This window comes from Ovis canadensis, chromosome 11, assembly GCF_042477335.2.
Source record: "Ovis canadensis isolate MfBH-ARS-UI-01 breed Bighorn chromosome 11, ARS-UI_OviCan_v2, whole genome shotgun sequence".
Lineage (NCBI taxonomy): Eukaryota > Metazoa > Chordata > Mammalia > Artiodactyla > Bovidae > Ovis > Ovis canadensis.
Genome location: NC_091255.1, coordinates 52,724,379 through 52,741,756, shown reverse-complemented (window position 1 = coordinate 52,741,756; position 17,378 = coordinate 52,724,379). Strand labels below are relative to the sequence as shown.

Here is a 17,378-nt window from a genome sequence, read left to right as displayed (position 1 = left end):
CCGCCGATCTTAGTTTTTTAATGTTGAGTTTTAAGCCAGCTCTTTTACTCTCCTCTTTCACCCTCTTCAAGAGGCTCTTCAGTTCCTCTTTTCTTTCTGCCATTAGAATGGTATTATCTACATGTCTGAGGTTGTTGATATTTCTCCTGGCAATCCTGATTACTGCTTGGGATTCATTCAGCCTGGCACCTCGCATGATGTACTCTGAATATAAGTTAAATGAGCAGGATGACAGTATACAGCCTTGTTGTACTCCTTTCCCAATTTTGAACCAGTCCATTCTTCTATGTTCAGTTGCTTCTTGACCTGCGTACAGATTTCTCAGGAGATAAGTAAGGTAGTCTAGTAATCCCATCACTTTAAGAATTTTCAACAGTTTGTTGTGAAAAAGGCTTTAGCGTAGCCAATGAAGCAGAAGTAGATGTTTTTCTGGAATTCTCTCATTGTTTCTGTGACCCAATGAATGTTGGAAATTACATCTGGTTCCTGTGCCTTTTCTAAATCCAGCTGGTACATCTGGAAGTTCTTGGTTCCCATACTGCTGAAGCCTAGCTTGAAAGATTTTGAGCATTACTTTGCTAATTACCTGGGTTTTCTTTTTTTCTTAACCTGGGTTCCATTCTAAGTGATCCCACTTATGAGCTATACCCTTGAGTTAGGAATCCTCTTCTTAGGAATCAATGAGTTAATACATGTCAAACACTTAGAACAGTGCCAGACACATAGTAAGTATTTAATAAACTTACTTATGTACGCCAAAACTTAGTAGCTTAAAACCACAATCATTTTATTATATCTCACCATTTAATGCATTAGGAATTTGGGCAGGGCTTGGCTGGGTGATTCTTCTGTTCCACAAGGCATCATTGAGGATACTTGATATTCAACTAGAAGATAGGCTGGTCTGGAGGATTCAAGATGGTTTCACCCACATGTCTGGGCTCAGCTAGAATAGTTTTTTAATAATTTATTTACTTATTTATTTTTGCTTGTGCTAGATCTTCATAGCTGCATGCAGGCTTTCTCTAGTTGTGCCGAGTGGGGGCTACTCTTCCTTGTGGTGCAAAGGCTTCTCACTGCACCGGCTTCTCATTGCAGTGGCTTCTCTTGTTGCAGAGCATGGGATCTAGGGTGTGTGAACTAGGAGTTGTGGCTCCCAGGCTCTAGAGCACAGGCTCAGTAGTTGTGGTGCACACGCTTAGTTGCTCTGAGGCATGTGGAATCTCCGCAGACCAAGGATTGAACCCTTGTCCTCTGCACTGGCAGGAAGATTCTAATCCACTGTACTATCAGGAAAGTCCCTCAGTTAGAACTATTAAGCAGAACACCTACGTGTGGCCTCACTAGCATGGTGGCCTCAGGCCAGTCTGATTTCTTATGGTAGCTCGGGCCTCTCAAGGGGTTCCAACGAACATGGTTGAAACTGCTTGAGCTCTCCTGACCCAGACTGGGATGTCACAGAGCATCACTTCCATCATACTCAATTGGTCCAAGTAGCCCAGATGCAAAGTGAGGAGACACAGACCTCACCTCTCATTAGGAGGAGTGTCAAATAATTTGAAATGATGTATTAAAGCCACTTCATTTTTCAGCCTCAAAGAAATTTCCCCTGTAAATGCCAGAGGGGCGTCAATGGAACTGTCTATCTTTCTTTCTCAACAAGGAATTGGAATGATATCTCCTGAGATTTTGAATGAATTCCTGCCCAACCCCAGAGGTGTGCATGTGTACACTGACACATTTACCTGCAAACACACACACACAGAGGCACAGTCACACAGTCAGATCTGGTCCATACATTAGCCAAGCCTACCCCCATCTCTAGATGAGACCCAAAAGTGAAGTCGCTCAGTCATGTCTGACTCTTTGTGACCCCATGGACTGTAGCCCACCAGGCTCCTCTGTCCATGGAATTTTCCAGGCAAGAGTACTGGAGTGGGTTGCCATTTCCTTCTCCAGGGGATCTTTCTGACCCAGGGATTGAACCTGGGTCTCCTGCATTGCAGGCAGACACTTTACCGTCTGAGCCATGAGGAAAGCCTGATGAGACCCAAAGTCCTGCCCTAAAGTTCTTTCCCTAATTCACTGACCATTTTTGCTCCGGAAAGTAAAAGGCACTCAGTCATGTATGATTCTTTGCAATCTCATGGACTATACAGTCCATGGAATTCTCCAGGCCAGAATGCTAGAATGGGTAGCCTTTTCCTTCTCCAGGGGATCTTCCCAACCCAGGGGTTAAACCCAGGTTTCCCAAACTGCAGGAGGATTCTTTACCAGCAGAGCCACCAGGGAATCCCATGCTTTCTCCTACTTGTGTGGAAAGGGGATACTGGTAGGAATGGAGCCAGTCATTGATGGGAGGAAGGGCACAGGTCCTAAATCCACTACCATTTGGCCCTAACATGCTCTGTTAGGGACTTCCCTGATGGTCTAAGATCATGGCATCTGGTCCCATCACTTCATGGCAAATAGATGGGGAAACAGTGGAAACAGTGTCAGACTTTATTTTGGGGGGCTTCAAAATCACTGCAGATGGTGACTGCAGCCATGAAATTAAAAGACACTTACTCCTTGGAAGGAAAGTTGTGACCAACCTAGACAAGCATATTAAAAAGCAACCTTTACCAACAAAGGTCCGTCTAGTCAAGGCTATGGTTTTTCCAGTGGTCATGTATGGATGTGAGAATTGGACTGTGAAGAAAGCTGAGCGCCGAAGAATCAATGCTTTTGAATTGTGGTGTTGGAGAAGACTCTTGAGAGTCCCTTGGACTACAAGGAGATCCAACCAGTCCATTCTAAAAGACATCAGCCCTGGGTGTTCTTTGGAAGGAATAATTCTAAAGCTGAAACTCCAGTACTTTGGCCACCTCATGCGAAGAGTTGACTCATTGGAAAAGACTCTGATGCTGGGAAGGATTGGGGGCAGGAGAAGAAGGGGACGACAGAGGATGAGATGGTTGGATGGCATCACCAGCTTGATGGGCATGGGTTTGGGAGGACTCCAGGAGTTGGTGATGGACAGGGAGGCCTGGCGTGCTGCAGTTCATGGGGTTGCAAAGAGTCGGACACGACTGAGCGACTGAACTGAACTGAACTGACGGTCCAATGGCTAAGACTCCACACTGCCAAAGCAGGGGGCACAGGTTCAATCCCTGATCAGGAAACTTGATCCCACAGGCTGGATCAAAGACCCCATGGGCGGCAACTAAGAGACGTGGCACAGCCAAATAAATGAATAAATATTTTAAAATGTCGTGTGTGTGTGTGTGTGTGTGTGTGTGTGTGTGTATAAATGTCTCCTGATTCTAACTGGCTTCTGTGGTAAAGAAATGAGATCTGGTATTGAGAGCAAGCAGAAATGGCTCAGACATGTGCTACAGGGCCAAGCCACCATGAGACTTACATTTTGCTGGGGATCAGCCCAAGTCCTCACTTAGATGGGCCCTGCCACTCTCCTCCACATTCAGCCTATGTCCCAGGCCCTCTCTCCTCCCTGTTCCCTGATCAGGCCAGGTTCTCCCATGGCTTTGCCCATGTTGTTCCCTCTGCACAGAATACCCTTGCCTTTTTCCTGATGATGCCAGGGTCTGCTTTTTGTATCACACGCCATTGCAATTATCTGCTTACATGTCCACTTTCCTCAAGAGCAGAGACCTATGCTCTGTTCACTGCTGTGTCTCCAGTGCCTGGAACAACAGAACAGTTCTTAACAACACTGATTGAACCAATGATTGAACGAGCAGCTATTGCTCTCAGATTCAGCAACCACTTCTGCATGTCTCTGTGTAGTCCATCCAACTCCAACCCAGCTCCTCAGGTCCCTGTGAGAAGGGGCAAAGGTCTCAAAGCTTTGAGGGGAAAGTTTAGGCTGGATTCCTGAGGCCCCAGGCAGACTCTGCAGAATCTCAGAAAACAGAAAAGGACATGGTGCTGAACTGCAGACCCAGAGGCACCCACATCCCCAGTGGGAAGAACCAGAGAAGCCTGCAAGGTTTTTCCAAAGTAAGGGACAATGTCTTAAAGTGTTTGTGTGTGTGTGTGTGTGTGTGTGTGTGTGTGTATTCAATCACTCTGTTGTGTCCAACTCTTTGCGACCCTATGGACTGTAGCCCACTAGGCTCTCTGTCCATGGGATTTTCCTGACAAGGATACTGGAGTGGGTAGCCATTTCCTACTGCAGTGAATATTCTCGATCCAGGTATTGAACCTGCATCTCCCACATCTCCTGCACTGGTAGGCAGATTCTTTACCACTGAGCCACTGCCATGGCTCTAAAGTCTTTATACCTCAGTTGAAATAATCCAGGGACTGGCCTTGTGGTCCAGCGGTTGAGACTCCATGCTTCTACTGCAGGAGGTACAGGTTCAATTCCTGGTCAGGGAACTAAGATCCCACATGCCTTGCAGCCAATAAATAAATAATAAATAAAGCATTGGTTTGCTAAAATATATTATTTATAAAAAATAAAGAAATTGTCCATAAACACACCTGGTTTTGCTGGGTTAAGTATTAGGATCCATGGGGAATAAGTAGAACTGTACCTGAGCCAACACCTTTCTAGAAGCTGATTCTAGCTACTAAGGTGAGGCAGGTAAAGAACTTCTTATCAAAGCAAATGAAGACTTTGAGTAAAGAGGTCTCTTGGAACAGTGCTCCTCATATTTGAATATGCAAACAAATCCCCTGGGAATCTTGTTGAAATGCAGCTTCTAATTCAGTAGGTATGAGATCAGACCCAAGATTCCTCTTTTCTAACAAGCTCCTAGGTGATGGCACTGCTCAGCATGGGGGGAGGCTAGGGAGGGCAGGGAAGAAAGCAGATGGAATCACACTTTGAGTAGCCAAGACCTTGAAAAATGGCACTGAGATCTAGACACTGAGGCAGGGCTCAGGGCTTAGGCCTCAAAGGAAGAGACTGTCATCAGCAATGTAAAAAAAAAAAAAATTTATATATATATATATATATATATATATATATATATATATATTCAGGAGATGATATAAGAGGCAGTATAGAATAAAACCAGCCTGACAAGCATCTGGCATGCTTGGTAACCTTTACATTCCCTGATTCTGAGACCATGACAGACATCACTAGTAGATCCCAGCACTATCACCCACTGAACCAAGAGGATACCTCAGAATCCATCTCAACACGGTACTCCAGGTACCTGGAGTGGTTAACTGGTAGCCACTACCAATTAGATAAGTAACTCTATTTGCTCTTCCTGGTATTGTGGTTAAGAGTCTGATTGCCTTTGCTCTGCTCTGACTAGCTCAATGCTCTCAGAATAGCTGATTCCATGAATCTCAGGTACTTTAACACGCTGTCTATAATTTGAAGTAAAGATAGCACTCATTTCCTAGTTCTTTTGAACTTTAAATGCTACTATGAATGTACTGAACTTAGCACAGTGTCTTCCATATAGAAAGTATTCGATAAATGATGACTACTACATAGAAGGATGAATGGAGTGGCTGCACAATTAGAAGGGCTGTGAGTGGTGGGGGTGGGAAAGAGGAAGTCAAGGGAGAGAGAAGACCAAAGACATAAGGTGGAAAAGAAAAGGTGGACAAAGGCTGTGCCAGCCTGGGGATGGCTGGGAGATTTCCAGCTCTCTTTGGATGGCACTGGGCTCCCTACTGGTGCTATAGCTCATTGATTGTAAGGGGTGGTGGCCCTGGTTATCTTGAGGTATCTGAGTTCAGAACTTCTTATCAAAGCAAACGAAGACTTTGAAGTGGTCAAAAATATTGCTGTCTGTCCTTGAAGATTATCACTGAGTTTTATTATTGTTCAGTTATTTTACAACTCAAGACGACTGGTAGTAAGGGAAACGATTTTTGTCCATGCAAACTGTGTCTGCTATACAACTTACTGTTGCCCATTGGAAGCTGCTCAGTTTTGCATTAAGTGAATTTATTTCTTGATGGCCTATATTTCTTCTGTTCTTTGGATTCTAGTTTGAATGTCTCACCTTCACTAAGGAGATAAATGAAACTTTTGATGTGTTGATTGTATATTTCTAAAAGTAATTATTCTTCCTGGAGAAAAATATTTTTTAAACATTCTCATTAGCACTGAAGATTGAGCAGAAGGCTTCTAGGACCCTCTGTTCTGGGCAAGCTTTCCCATATGCTCCTAACACCAGATTACATATGTCAAGTTATTAAGGGATTGTCCCCAACGGCATTGCTTGTTTTACACAAACCAAGTAGATTCATCATGATCCCATATTTGAGCCTGCACACATTTTCAAACAATTATATAGTGAGCTTGTTTAACAAGACATGTAACAACCAAACTCACAAGTACCGCACCTAATACTTATCCATTCTTTGATTCAAGAAACTGGATGGTAGGCTACATATGGGCAAGGACTGCACGTGTGCATTTCCAGAACTTAGCAAGTGCCTGACTCCTGGTAACCACTAAATACACATCTACTGAGTCAACACAGGAATGAATAAGCTTAACTAGCATTGATTAAGCATTTACTATATGTCAAGCACTATTTTAAGCCTTTTGCTTGAATTAGTTTGTTTAATTCTCCAACCAGTCTCGCATGGTAAATATAACCACTATCCTCATTTACAGATAATACACAGAGAGGCTAATTAACTTGCCTAAGGTCAACAGCTAGCAAGCGGCTGAGGCAGGATTCAAGCCCACGTAGTTTGGCTCCAAAACCTGTGATCTTGGGTACTTACCATGTGCCAGGCATATTCCTAGGCTCAAGGATACAGAGATAAAAGACCAAACATGGACTCTCTCAAGGAGGTCACAGCCAAGAAAGGAGACAAATAACAGTAATGTGTTATGCTGTGACAGATGAGAGCACAGCGTGGGGACAGGACTGGCCTGAAATCTGGCTCTCGGCAGGAGGGCCCCCAACCTCAGGTAAGTTCTGAGGCTCTAGGAGTTCATAATATCCAGGGTAAAGGAAGGGAAGGGCACTTGTGCCACAGAAACGGCATGTGCAAAGTCGCAGAGCACGACTGGTCTGAGGACACGAAGACTCTGGAGGCTGGCAATATGAGAGTGTAGGGAAGAATGCGTGGACGTAAGACTCGAGATATAGGAGCCAGACCCAAATCTTGGAAACCTGTATGTGCTCAGGGCAGGAGCTGGGACATTCCTTGCAGGCCTAATACAATTGTAAGCAAGGGGGACCTCCCTGGTGGTCCAGTGGCTAAGACTCTGAGCTCCTAATGCAGGGGGCCCGGGTTCCATCCCTGGTCAGGGAACTAGGTCCCGCATGCCACAGCTAAAAAAGATCCTGTGTGCCACAAGTAAAGGTTCTGGGCAGCCAAAGAAGTAAATGAACATTAAAAAAAGTATTAAAAAAAATTGTAAGCAAGGGAGTTAGAAGCTCAGATCCCAGGACTTCCCTGGTGGTCCATTGGTTAAGACTCTGTACTCCCAATGCAGAGGGCCGGGGTTCAATCCTTGGTCAGGGATCCACGTGCCACAACTAAAGATCCTGAATGTCTCAACTAAGACCTGGCGCAGCCAAATAAATAAATTAAAAAAAATGTTTTAGAAAGGGCTTCGCTTGTGGCTCAGTGGTAACGAATCCACCTGTTAACGCAGTAGACACAAGTTCAATCCCCAATCTGGGAAGATCCCACATGCCTTGGAGCAACTAAGTCTGTGCACCACAATTGTTAAGCCTGTGCCCTAGAGCCCTGGGACTGCAGCTACTGAAGCTCATGTGCATAGAGTCCACGCTCTACAACCAAAGAAGCGATCGCAATGAGAAGCCCAGCTCACTGCAGCTAGAGTGGCACTCCCACTTGCCATAACTAGAGGAAAATCCATGCAGCAATGAAGACCAAGCACAACCAAAAATAAATAAATAAAATTATTATTTTTTTAATATTAAAAAAAAAGGAACTCTGCCTACTCCCCACCCCTCAGGACACGAAGCCCAGTACACTTAATTGCCTACAAGCCACATCTCATACCAGAGTTCCCTGGGAGGCCTAGACCTGGAGGGAGAAGCTAACTGATTCTGGGACACATCCAGGGCCACCCGGAGCAGTGGCCAGGCATCCTCTCTCCCTCCTGTGCAGGATTCCTGCTGTCACCCCCACTCCCCAAGCACCACTGCTGTGGCCACCTCAGGTGCACGCCCTCCTGTCAGTCATATGCCAGGTAAGGCCAGAGATGAGAATTAAGTATCCTTCCTTCCTACATCCTTTTGCGGCCCACCCTCTGACTCCACCATCCCCAGCAACCACAGAGCCTGGCACACTCCAGGCCACAGTCAGAGGAAGGAGAGTAGGGAGACCGGAGCTCCCTGGGGGAGCCAAGGCTCTGGGCTGTACCCTCCCCTCCCACCAGGCTGAGGTTGGTGATTAGCCGGGTTAATTATATCCAAGCCATTTCCGATTGGCACAAGCCCACCCACCCACAGAGCTGCCCAGAGGCGTGTGGGCCTGGCCCAGGGTCAGGATGTTAGGGCGCCAACTACCCTGGGAGGGGTCTGGACCCCTGCAATGGTCAGATGGAGGGTAGAGGTCCTCCCCTCTCCAGGACCTCCTTCTCTGTCCTTCACCCCAAGTCTCCTTCTCATTACTTCCTACCCCTATCCTCCTTTTGGCTCACCCCCGCACAAACCCCATTCCCTCCCCTCCCTTCCTTTCTCCCCCCAAGGTCTGGAATGAAATCACGGGGCTCTGAGTTCCGCACGAGGCACCGACATAAACACTCTGATTGGGGCTAATTATAAGGGCCAGGTTGGGAGGCTGGAGCCTTCAGAAAACTTGGCTTTCAAACAAAGGGCCCAGGGCTCAGCCCCCAGCCCACGCCGGCTCCTCTCCAGGCTAAAGAATAGGACAGTCCCAGGCCATAGGCAGTCCTCTCTAAACCCAATCAGTTGCCTGTGATCTTGTTCCATGTCCCAGGTCCTATCTTGTCCTTTCTTGGTTGCTGTCACTTTGGTCCTTCCCGGCCCTGAATCCCAGGGCCTTCCCAGGTGGCCTGGACCAGCCACAAACTTACAGTGCAAGGCCAGGCAGCTGGGGAGAGGCTCTCAGGCTGTGAGTTTGGGGACAGGGCTGAGCAGAGGGAACGGGGAGGGGGGGGGTGGGGGAGGCGCGCCGGGGAAGCCAGCTGTGACAGCCCTAACCCTAATTAGCCAGCTTCAAAGCCGGCCAGAGAGAGCCGGCGCGTGTGTGTGCCCTGCTCACTCAGGCGGGTAAGACATTTCTGTCCTAATCAGAAAAGAGAGAGGGAGAAAACCGCTGCCCACCTCCACCCTGGGGATCCTCTAGATCGTGAGCAGGTACCCCAAGCCAGGTAGAGCAAATAGGAGCACAGGAAACCACTCTATTTTGTTAAAACTACCTGTAACTGTAAGTCCAAAAGCCCTCAAGAGATGCACGTCCTTTGATCCAGTGATTCCATTTTTAGGAATTTATCCTAAGTATAGAAGATTGCTACAATTTATCGAGCTTCTACAATGTTAGCTCTTTACATGCATCATCTGACCCAATCTTCACCACGACCTTGCCAGACAGGTACTATCACCTTTTTAACAGATGAGGACTGAGTCTCAGAGGTTAGGAGACATCCACAAGGGCTCACAGCTGGCACTGTGTTGTGCCAACACCTGTAACATGCCAACACCTGTAACTCCCCACACACGTCTGTCTCTTTCTCCTTTTCTCCCTCAACTATAAAAGTCTTATATGTGTATTACACTGTGTTTCATCTTGATACCTGCAGGAGAGACAGGATCTAGAGAATAATCTGGTTTGGGAGTGTTTCTGATTTTGTAGGTCTGATGGGTTGCCCTCCAGAAGCCCCCTTTTCCATAGCATAGGGAATTACAGATGGAAAGGGGGGACACTGGTGTCTGAGAAGGTGAAGGCTGCCCCAGTGATAAAGACTGGATAATGTCTAAATCAGGGATTGAAAAATCAGCTTGGGGGCAAGATGGGGGAGGAGATGTGCACAGAAAGACAGATCATACACCCTCTATCAGTTCAGTTCAGTTGCTCAGTTGTTGCTCTTTGTGACCCCATGAATCACAGCACGCCAGGCCTCTCTGTCCATCACCATCTCCTGGAGTTCACTCAAACTCACGTCCATCGAGTCAGTGATGCCCTCCAGCCATCTCATCCTCTGTTGTCCCCTTCTCCTCCTGCCCCCAATCCCTCCCAGCATCAGGGTCGCTTCCAATGAGTCAACTCTTCGTATGAGGTGGCCAAAGTATTGGAGTTTTAGCTTCAGCATCTGTCCTTCCAAAGAGCACCCAGGACTGATCTCCTTTAGGATGGACTGGTTGGATCTCCTTGCAGTCCAAGGGACTCTCAAGAGTCTTCTCCAACACCACAGTTCAAAAGCATCAATTCTTCATCACTCAGCGTTCTTCACAGTCCAACTCTCACATCCATACATGACCACAGGAAAAACCATAGCCTTGACTAGATGGACCTTTGTTGGCAAAGTAATATCTCTGCTTTTCAATATACTATCTAGGTTGGTCATAACTTTCCTTCCAAGGAGTAAGTGTCTTTTAATTTCATGGCTGCAGTCACCATCTGCAATGATTTTGGAGCCCAAAAAGATAAAGTCTGACACTGTTTCCGCTGTTTCCCCATCTCTTTCCCATGAAGTGATGGGACGAAATGCCATGATCTTAGTTTTCTGAATGTTGAGTTTTAAGCCAACTTTTTCACTTTCCTCTTTCACTTTCATCAAGAGGCTTTTTAGTTCCTCTTACTTTCTGCCATAAGGGTGGTGTCATCTGCGTGTCTGAGGTTATTGATACATGCAAAATTGTTTTCAATGAAGTCTGGCCATTGTTTCCCAGGAGAATGTCCAAAGATAATGCAGTTTCTCAGAGGAGTCAGTGGCCCTGGAAGTTTAAGATTCATTTCAAGGTGAGGAGACTATGTCTGGAGAAGGAAGGGACCTACTACAGTGAGTAGTGAGTTTACCAAAGGGACAGTGCCTTGGAAATGGTAGGAACTTGGGCTCTGCTCCCCCAGACATGTTCCCCAGGGCACCCTGGAACAGCATCTCCCCAGTTCCAGAATCCAGCCCAGGTCTAGGATCTCAACAGCCTCTTGGAGAGCTTTTTGGAATGATCTAAATGACAGATTCCACTGATCCTCACTCTTTGGAGATGTTTAGAAGAATTTTGTCTTGGAAAACCTTAAGTGTTCTTTTCTAAGGGACATTAAAGGACAAAGAATTTGTAGGGAAAGGAAGCATCTTTAGGAGGGAAGTCTGTGATGGCGGGATTCTCATCAGTGAAGCAGGGAGCCTAGAGGACCAAGCACTGTTGCTGCTTTGTGGGAGGGGGTGCGGGAAGGAGGGCCGGTAGAAAGCTGCTGTGGTCTGACACCTGCCCAGGCCTGGGGGGCTCGGGTAAAGGGCTTTCTTACTTGGCCCTTGATTCTCCACCAGACAAAGCCGCCCTCTTCCAGAGGGAGGGACCAACCCACGCACAAGGGGTTGAGGGAGACCCAGAAATCTAAGAGAGCAGACCTGGCGCTCATGAGTTTAACTAGGTTTTCCCAGCTGAGGAGTGGAGACAGATCCCTCTCCAGCAGTGGCAGTGAGCTCAAGCGGTTCACTTACGGGTCTCTGCTCCACAGCACTTTGTCCTCTAAATCCTGTACACCAGCAGTCCCCAAGCTTTGTGGCACCAGGGAACAATTTTCATGGAAGACAAGTTTTCCATGGGCCAGGGTGGGGTGGGGGATGATTTGGGGATGATCTGAGCACAAGACATTTATGGTGCACTTTATTTCTATTTATTCCAGCAGCTCCACCTCAAACCATCAGGCATTAGATCCTGGAGGTTGGGGACCCCTGCTCTACACCCTCACTGTAAGAGTTGTTTCGTTAGACCAAGGAGAGCAGCCAGAGAGAAAGTTCCCCACTTTCCCTAAGGTAATTCAGTCTTCGGCTACCCCTCTGGAGAAGGGGAGGGCATCTAAGAGAGGTATCCTTTCCTAGCGAGGCAATTATCTTATTATCTATCCTCTCCCTAGCTGTAAAACCTATTTTTCCAGTTTTCTCAGGTTCTTTTTCTTCCATTGGCAGACTTCGAGGGAGGAGGGTTGAGAAGGATCTTTACCAAAATTCCCTCCTTCCCACCTGGCTCCGGAAAGAAAAAGGTAATTGTTGCTAGTCTACCATCCCCTCCTGCCCTCAGCATGAGGGCCCACTGACAAGTGTACCCAGGGTACAGGGGGCTGGGGTCTGGGAGGCAGAGGAGGCTTTTCCCAAATCTTCAGCAAAGACCAGCACTCCTCTTCCCACTGGGCTCCAGCTCAGCCACTGGAAATCACCCTCCCCCCATCCCTCCTTTCGCAAGCTTTGGCCATTCTTTCCGGGAGAGGCGCTCACAATTTGTTTGTAATTTAACTCTTTCCTGCAGCCTTTGTGGGGTTCCTTTAGAATCTTGCAACAAATGGAGCTACAGGGTGGTGCCACCTCCCTGGCCTGCTTCTTTGATAGTGGAAGGTGACTCCCCATTGGGACTTCACACATATCATCATTTGAGAAATGGCTAGTTTTAACTTATAACATGGGCCACTGCTACAAATCATCTAGGGGAGGGTTATATATTTTGGGAAGGGGGGTTTTCTGAAATCCCCAGGCTTCATTCAATTCCAAACAAAGCCCCACATACGTGTTCAATTACCACCAAACATTTCCAGATCCCTTCCCCCAACATAAACCAACATACACCAACACTTCGAACTAGGGGATCTAACTTACTTTCTCCCTTGTCCCAAAGACTGCCAACAAAGGGTGTTAAGGCACCATTTTCCCTACCACCATTTAGCTAAAAAAGCAAGAGGGGAACTGGGAACCTCTTCTCCATCCTAGCCCCAACCAACCAGGTCAAGGGGAGATGGAAGGAGGAGGTGTGGTTTGGTTAAACTAATAAAATGTTACAACCCTGTTAAATACAATTAAAGGGCTAGATCTCTAGAAGATAATTAAATGCACTTTATTATGATGATTATTAGCTTTTAATTTGCACTATTATCAAGACACAGGAGATGGTGAAAAGTTGAGTTATGGGGGCAAACTTGTTTCACCCCACCCCTTGGTCTTCAAATCAATCCATTGGAATTAAAATTCTAAAATACTTCAAAAATTTGGTTGAAGGAAATGATGTGTATTGGAAACTGCAATTCTCATACCAGCATGAATGATACTTTAAGAGGAGTCTTGACTTTTATTTGGGGGGGGTATACGGGGAAGACAGAAAACATCTGTTATAAACATTCTATCAATCTTGTGATATAGAATGTCATGTAAACACTCAACCCCATCCCCACAGTCACAAAGAGCCTGCCCAGAGCCTGCGTCCAAAGCAAAGATACCCACTTCTCCCCTCCCCTCCCCTCCCTTTTCTGGGCAAGTTTGAAAAGAAACCAGTCTTTTGTCAAAGAAAAACTAAAAATCCCACCAGCCCGTCCATCCTTCCCTTCCTCCAACCCAACCCATTTTATTGCTTTTCTGAAAAAAAAAAAAAACCCACACGGAACACACAAACCACCCCACAAACGGCTAACCTGGATGCCAGAGGAGATATTCAGTTGGGGGGTGGGGAGAGGGGGAAGAGCAGGCGTGGAGCAGACAGCAGGGGAAAGGACAGAGATGCAAGGATATCTCCAGACCTCTACATCTGCCAACTTGAGGATGCTCCCCCTAAAAATGGAGGCAGTCAGGATCCGTACTCAATGTAGTGAGCTGGGAGTGGGGGGGTTGTTTCAAAACACACACCACAAAGCACTTTCTGCCCACTCCAAGAGCACAGGGCAGTGAGCCGAAAAGAAGAAAAACAGAAGAAAAGTCAGAAGAGAAAGATCTTCCTGCCAGCAGTGGGGTGGGCCTGGGTTGGGTGTGTGTTGGCCATTCCTCACTCGATCTCCGTCCTCTCCCCACCACCCCACCCGTCGGTTCGGGTTGGAATTTTTTTTTTTTTCTCCACGTCTTCATCTCCGTTGGGAGGTTTCCAAAGACGGAGTGAAGGAGACAGCACATGTGAGGAGAGAAAGGGGGAATGGGAAATCAAAACGAAACAAAACGAATCCAAGTCTTGTTCAAAACTACCCAACAGCTTCCATAGGCCCGGAGTCAGTGAGAAAGCTCACAAATTTGGCTTGAGAAGTTGAATGTGCCAAGTCCTGTGAGCCAACACCTCTTCCAGCAGGCCCGGCCCTGTCAAAGGGATGGTGTTTGAAAGGGCCCTGAAGAAAGGAGAGAACCCCTCAGCTCCCCCACCCCCTACTCCTCAGGCCCTGGCGCCCTTGCCCTCCCCCCTCCCCTTTTTTTCTTTTAAATACAAAATATATAATTAAATTTACAAAGACTATTTACAGTTTTAATTACAAACCTGGTGGGGCTGTTGGGCAGAGTTTTCTTTTTTTAAAAAGCGACCTAAAAAGGAAATGGTTTCGATTGTTCTTTATTTAAAAAAATAAAATACGGAGTCTGTAGGAGCCCCCGCCCCACCCCCTCCCCGCGGGCGGTGAGCGCGCGGTGCGGGCCCGGCCGGGAACACGGCGCACAAGCGCCGGGCTCACACGGTGGTCTCGCCGTGCCGGCTGTTGGTGAGACGGGTATAGAACTTCCTCCACGAGTGCAGCGTCTTGCCGGACCAGATCCAGAAGCCCGACGTGATGCCCACGATGAGCGTCATGAGGTATTTGATCATGTAGACGGTGAAGTCGGGAGACATGCGTGGCGTGTAGTGCGCCGGGCACGGGATGGCCAGGCTCTTGCAGTGCTGGCTCACCCACGAACGCTCCCAGTGCTCTCGGAAGGCCTGCTCGTAGAAGTAGCAGGCGATGACGATGGTGGCGGGCACCGTGTAGAGCACCGAGAAGACGCCGATGCGCACCATCAGCCGTTCCAGCTTCTCCGTCTTGGTACCGTCGTGCTTCATGATGGTACGGATGCGGAAGAGGGACACGAAGCCGGCCAGGAGGAAGGACGTGCCTATGAACAGGTACACGAAGAGCGGCGCCAGCACGAAGCCCCGCAACGGGTCCAGGCTATTGAGGCCCACGAAGCACACGCCGCTCAGCAGGTCGCCGTCAATCTGGCCCATAGCCAGGATAGTGATGGTCTTGACGGCGGGCACGGCCCACGCGGCCAGGTGAAAGTACTGCGAGTTGGCCTCGATGGCCTCGTGGCCCCACTTCATGCCGGCCGCCAGGAACCAGGTGAGCGACAAGATGACCCACCAGATGGAGCTGGCCATGCTGAAGAAGTAGAGCATCATGAAGAGAATGGTGCAGCCCTCCTTCTTGGTGCCCTGCACCACCGTGCGGTAGCCGTCCTCGGAGAAGCGCTCGTTACACACCACGCGCTCCTGGAGCACGAAGCCCGCAATGTAGGCCACCGACACCATGGTGTAGCACCCGGACAGAAAGATGATGGGCCGCTCGGGGTAGCGGAAGCGCTGCATGTCCACCAGGTACGTGGTGACGGTGAAGAAGGTGGAGGCGCAGCACAGCACGGACCAGGTGAGGATCCAGAGGCGCGCAAAGCGCGTCTCCTCCTGTGAGAAGAACATGGAGCCATCCGGCCGCGCCGGCTCGCAGGGAGCCGCGCAGTCGCGCTCGCCCAGGAACTTGTAGCTGAGATAGGACGGCACCTTGAGGACGCGCGGACAGTGGAACGGGTGCTCCAGCGTGGCATACCGCGGGGGCAAGCCGCCGCCACCCGGGCCGCCCGGGGTGCCCCCCGCACCCGGCTGCAGGCCCGGCGGCGGCGCGGTGGTGAGAAGCGCTGGGGCGCCGTCCTCCGAGTGGTTCTGGCCCACGCAGATCTGCTCCGCGCCGTGGCGAGGGAAGTGCTCGCAGCGCAGGCGCTCCGGCCACTGGAAACCGAACTTGTTCATGAGCGCCTCGCAGCCCTGGCGCGCGCGCTCGCAAATGGAGCGGCACGGCGGGATGGCCTGCTCCAGCACGGTGCACACGGGCGCGTACATCGAGCACAGGAAGAAGCGCAGTTCGGGCGAGCACTGCACCTTTACCAACGGGTAGAACTGGTGCACCTCCAGTCCGGCGTCCTCTTGGTTCGTGTGGCCCAGAAGGTTGGGCATGATGGTCTGGTTGTAGGCGATGTCCGTGCACAGCGGGATGGAGATGGGCTGGCAGAAGCCGTGGTCCGGGATGGATATGCCCTTCTCTCCGTGGAATTGGGCCGGCCCGGCGGCGGGCAGTAGCAGCAGCGGCAGCAACAGGCGGGGCAGGGCGCTGCGGGGCCGCATGCTGGCCGCCGCCCCCCACTCGGCTCCCGGGCGCCCCCCCGCCCCCGCCCCCAGCCCGGAGACCGCGCGCCTTCCCCGCCGCCTCCTCGCCGCGGCCGCCGCCTCCCGTGCCTCCTTGCAAACTTTGCTCGCGGCTGACGAGTTGGGGAGGCCGGGCGGGGGAGGGGGGCGGCGCGCCTGCCCGCTAGCTCGCCGAGGTCGGACTGAGCCGCCGGAGACACAGCGCGCGGCTTGCCCTCTCTTCTCCTCTTCCTCCTCCTCTCGCCTCTCCCCTCCCTTCTCCGCCCAGCGACTCCTTTGTGCCTTTCTCCAGCCCTCACCTCGGCCTCTCCGATCCCAATTAGTCGGTTTCAAGGGGGCCCCCGCCGGCGGCCCCGCCCTCTCCTCAGCCCCCCAAAAAAGGGATCCTTGAAACCGCCCCGTCGAGCTCTAAGCACCATCCCAAAATGTTCTCTCGGCCAATGAGATTTAAACCCGAGGACCAGCCCCGAGGGCTGGATTGGTCAACCACAACATAATGAGATCAGAAACCAGATGCCAACAAAACTTTCCCCCCTCCTTTTGCTTTTTAAAGAGACAAGCTATTATTATATTAAGGGCTTTTTGCTCAACACGGGATTTCTCTATAGTCTCGGCGGCAAGATTCGGAGACACACGTTCCTCAGAACTGCGGAGGTCCGCGTCACTCAGCCCTGGATTACTCTTCCCGGGGCCACGGAGCTCTAGCCTCTTTAAATTCGTGCCTCCGCGCCTGCTCCTCGAACCTCTCTTATTTCAGTCCAATTTTTCAGAACAAGTAAAAAATCTCAAATTTGAAAAAAAAATTGTTTAAGGGAGAGATTTTTTAAAAATTAGCCAACAGTTTATAAAGACGCTTCTCTCAGCCCATTCTCATGGCATCCAGACAAGTTTCACGTCACTCTATATGTAGACTTCTAGGGGTTTGCCTCGCTCCTTCCTCTACTACTGCTGCTGTTAAGTCACTTCAGTCGTGTTCGACTCTGTGCGACTCTGTCCCCCGTCCCCGGGATTCTCCAGGCAAGAGCACTGGAGTGGGTTGCCATTTCCTTCTCCAATGCATGAAAGTGAAAGGTGAAAGTGAAGTCGCTCAGTCGTGTC

At 49.4% G+C, this 17,378-nt stretch overlaps 1 protein-coding gene across 1 annotated transcript; it reads right to left on the bottom strand.

Moving 5' to 3' along the window:
- Positions 1–14,431: 14,431 nt before the first annotated feature.
- FZD2 (frizzled class receptor 2) lies at positions 14,432–17,078 on the bottom strand. The gene has a single exon (XM_069543614.1). It carries the CDS (start codon positions 16,257–16,259, stop codon positions 14,562–14,564), a length of 1,698 nt encoding a protein of 565 aa, XP_069399715.1. The 5' UTR covers positions 16,260–17,078; the 3' UTR covers positions 14,432–14,561.
- Between the last annotated feature and the right edge of the window lie 300 nt (positions 17,079–17,378).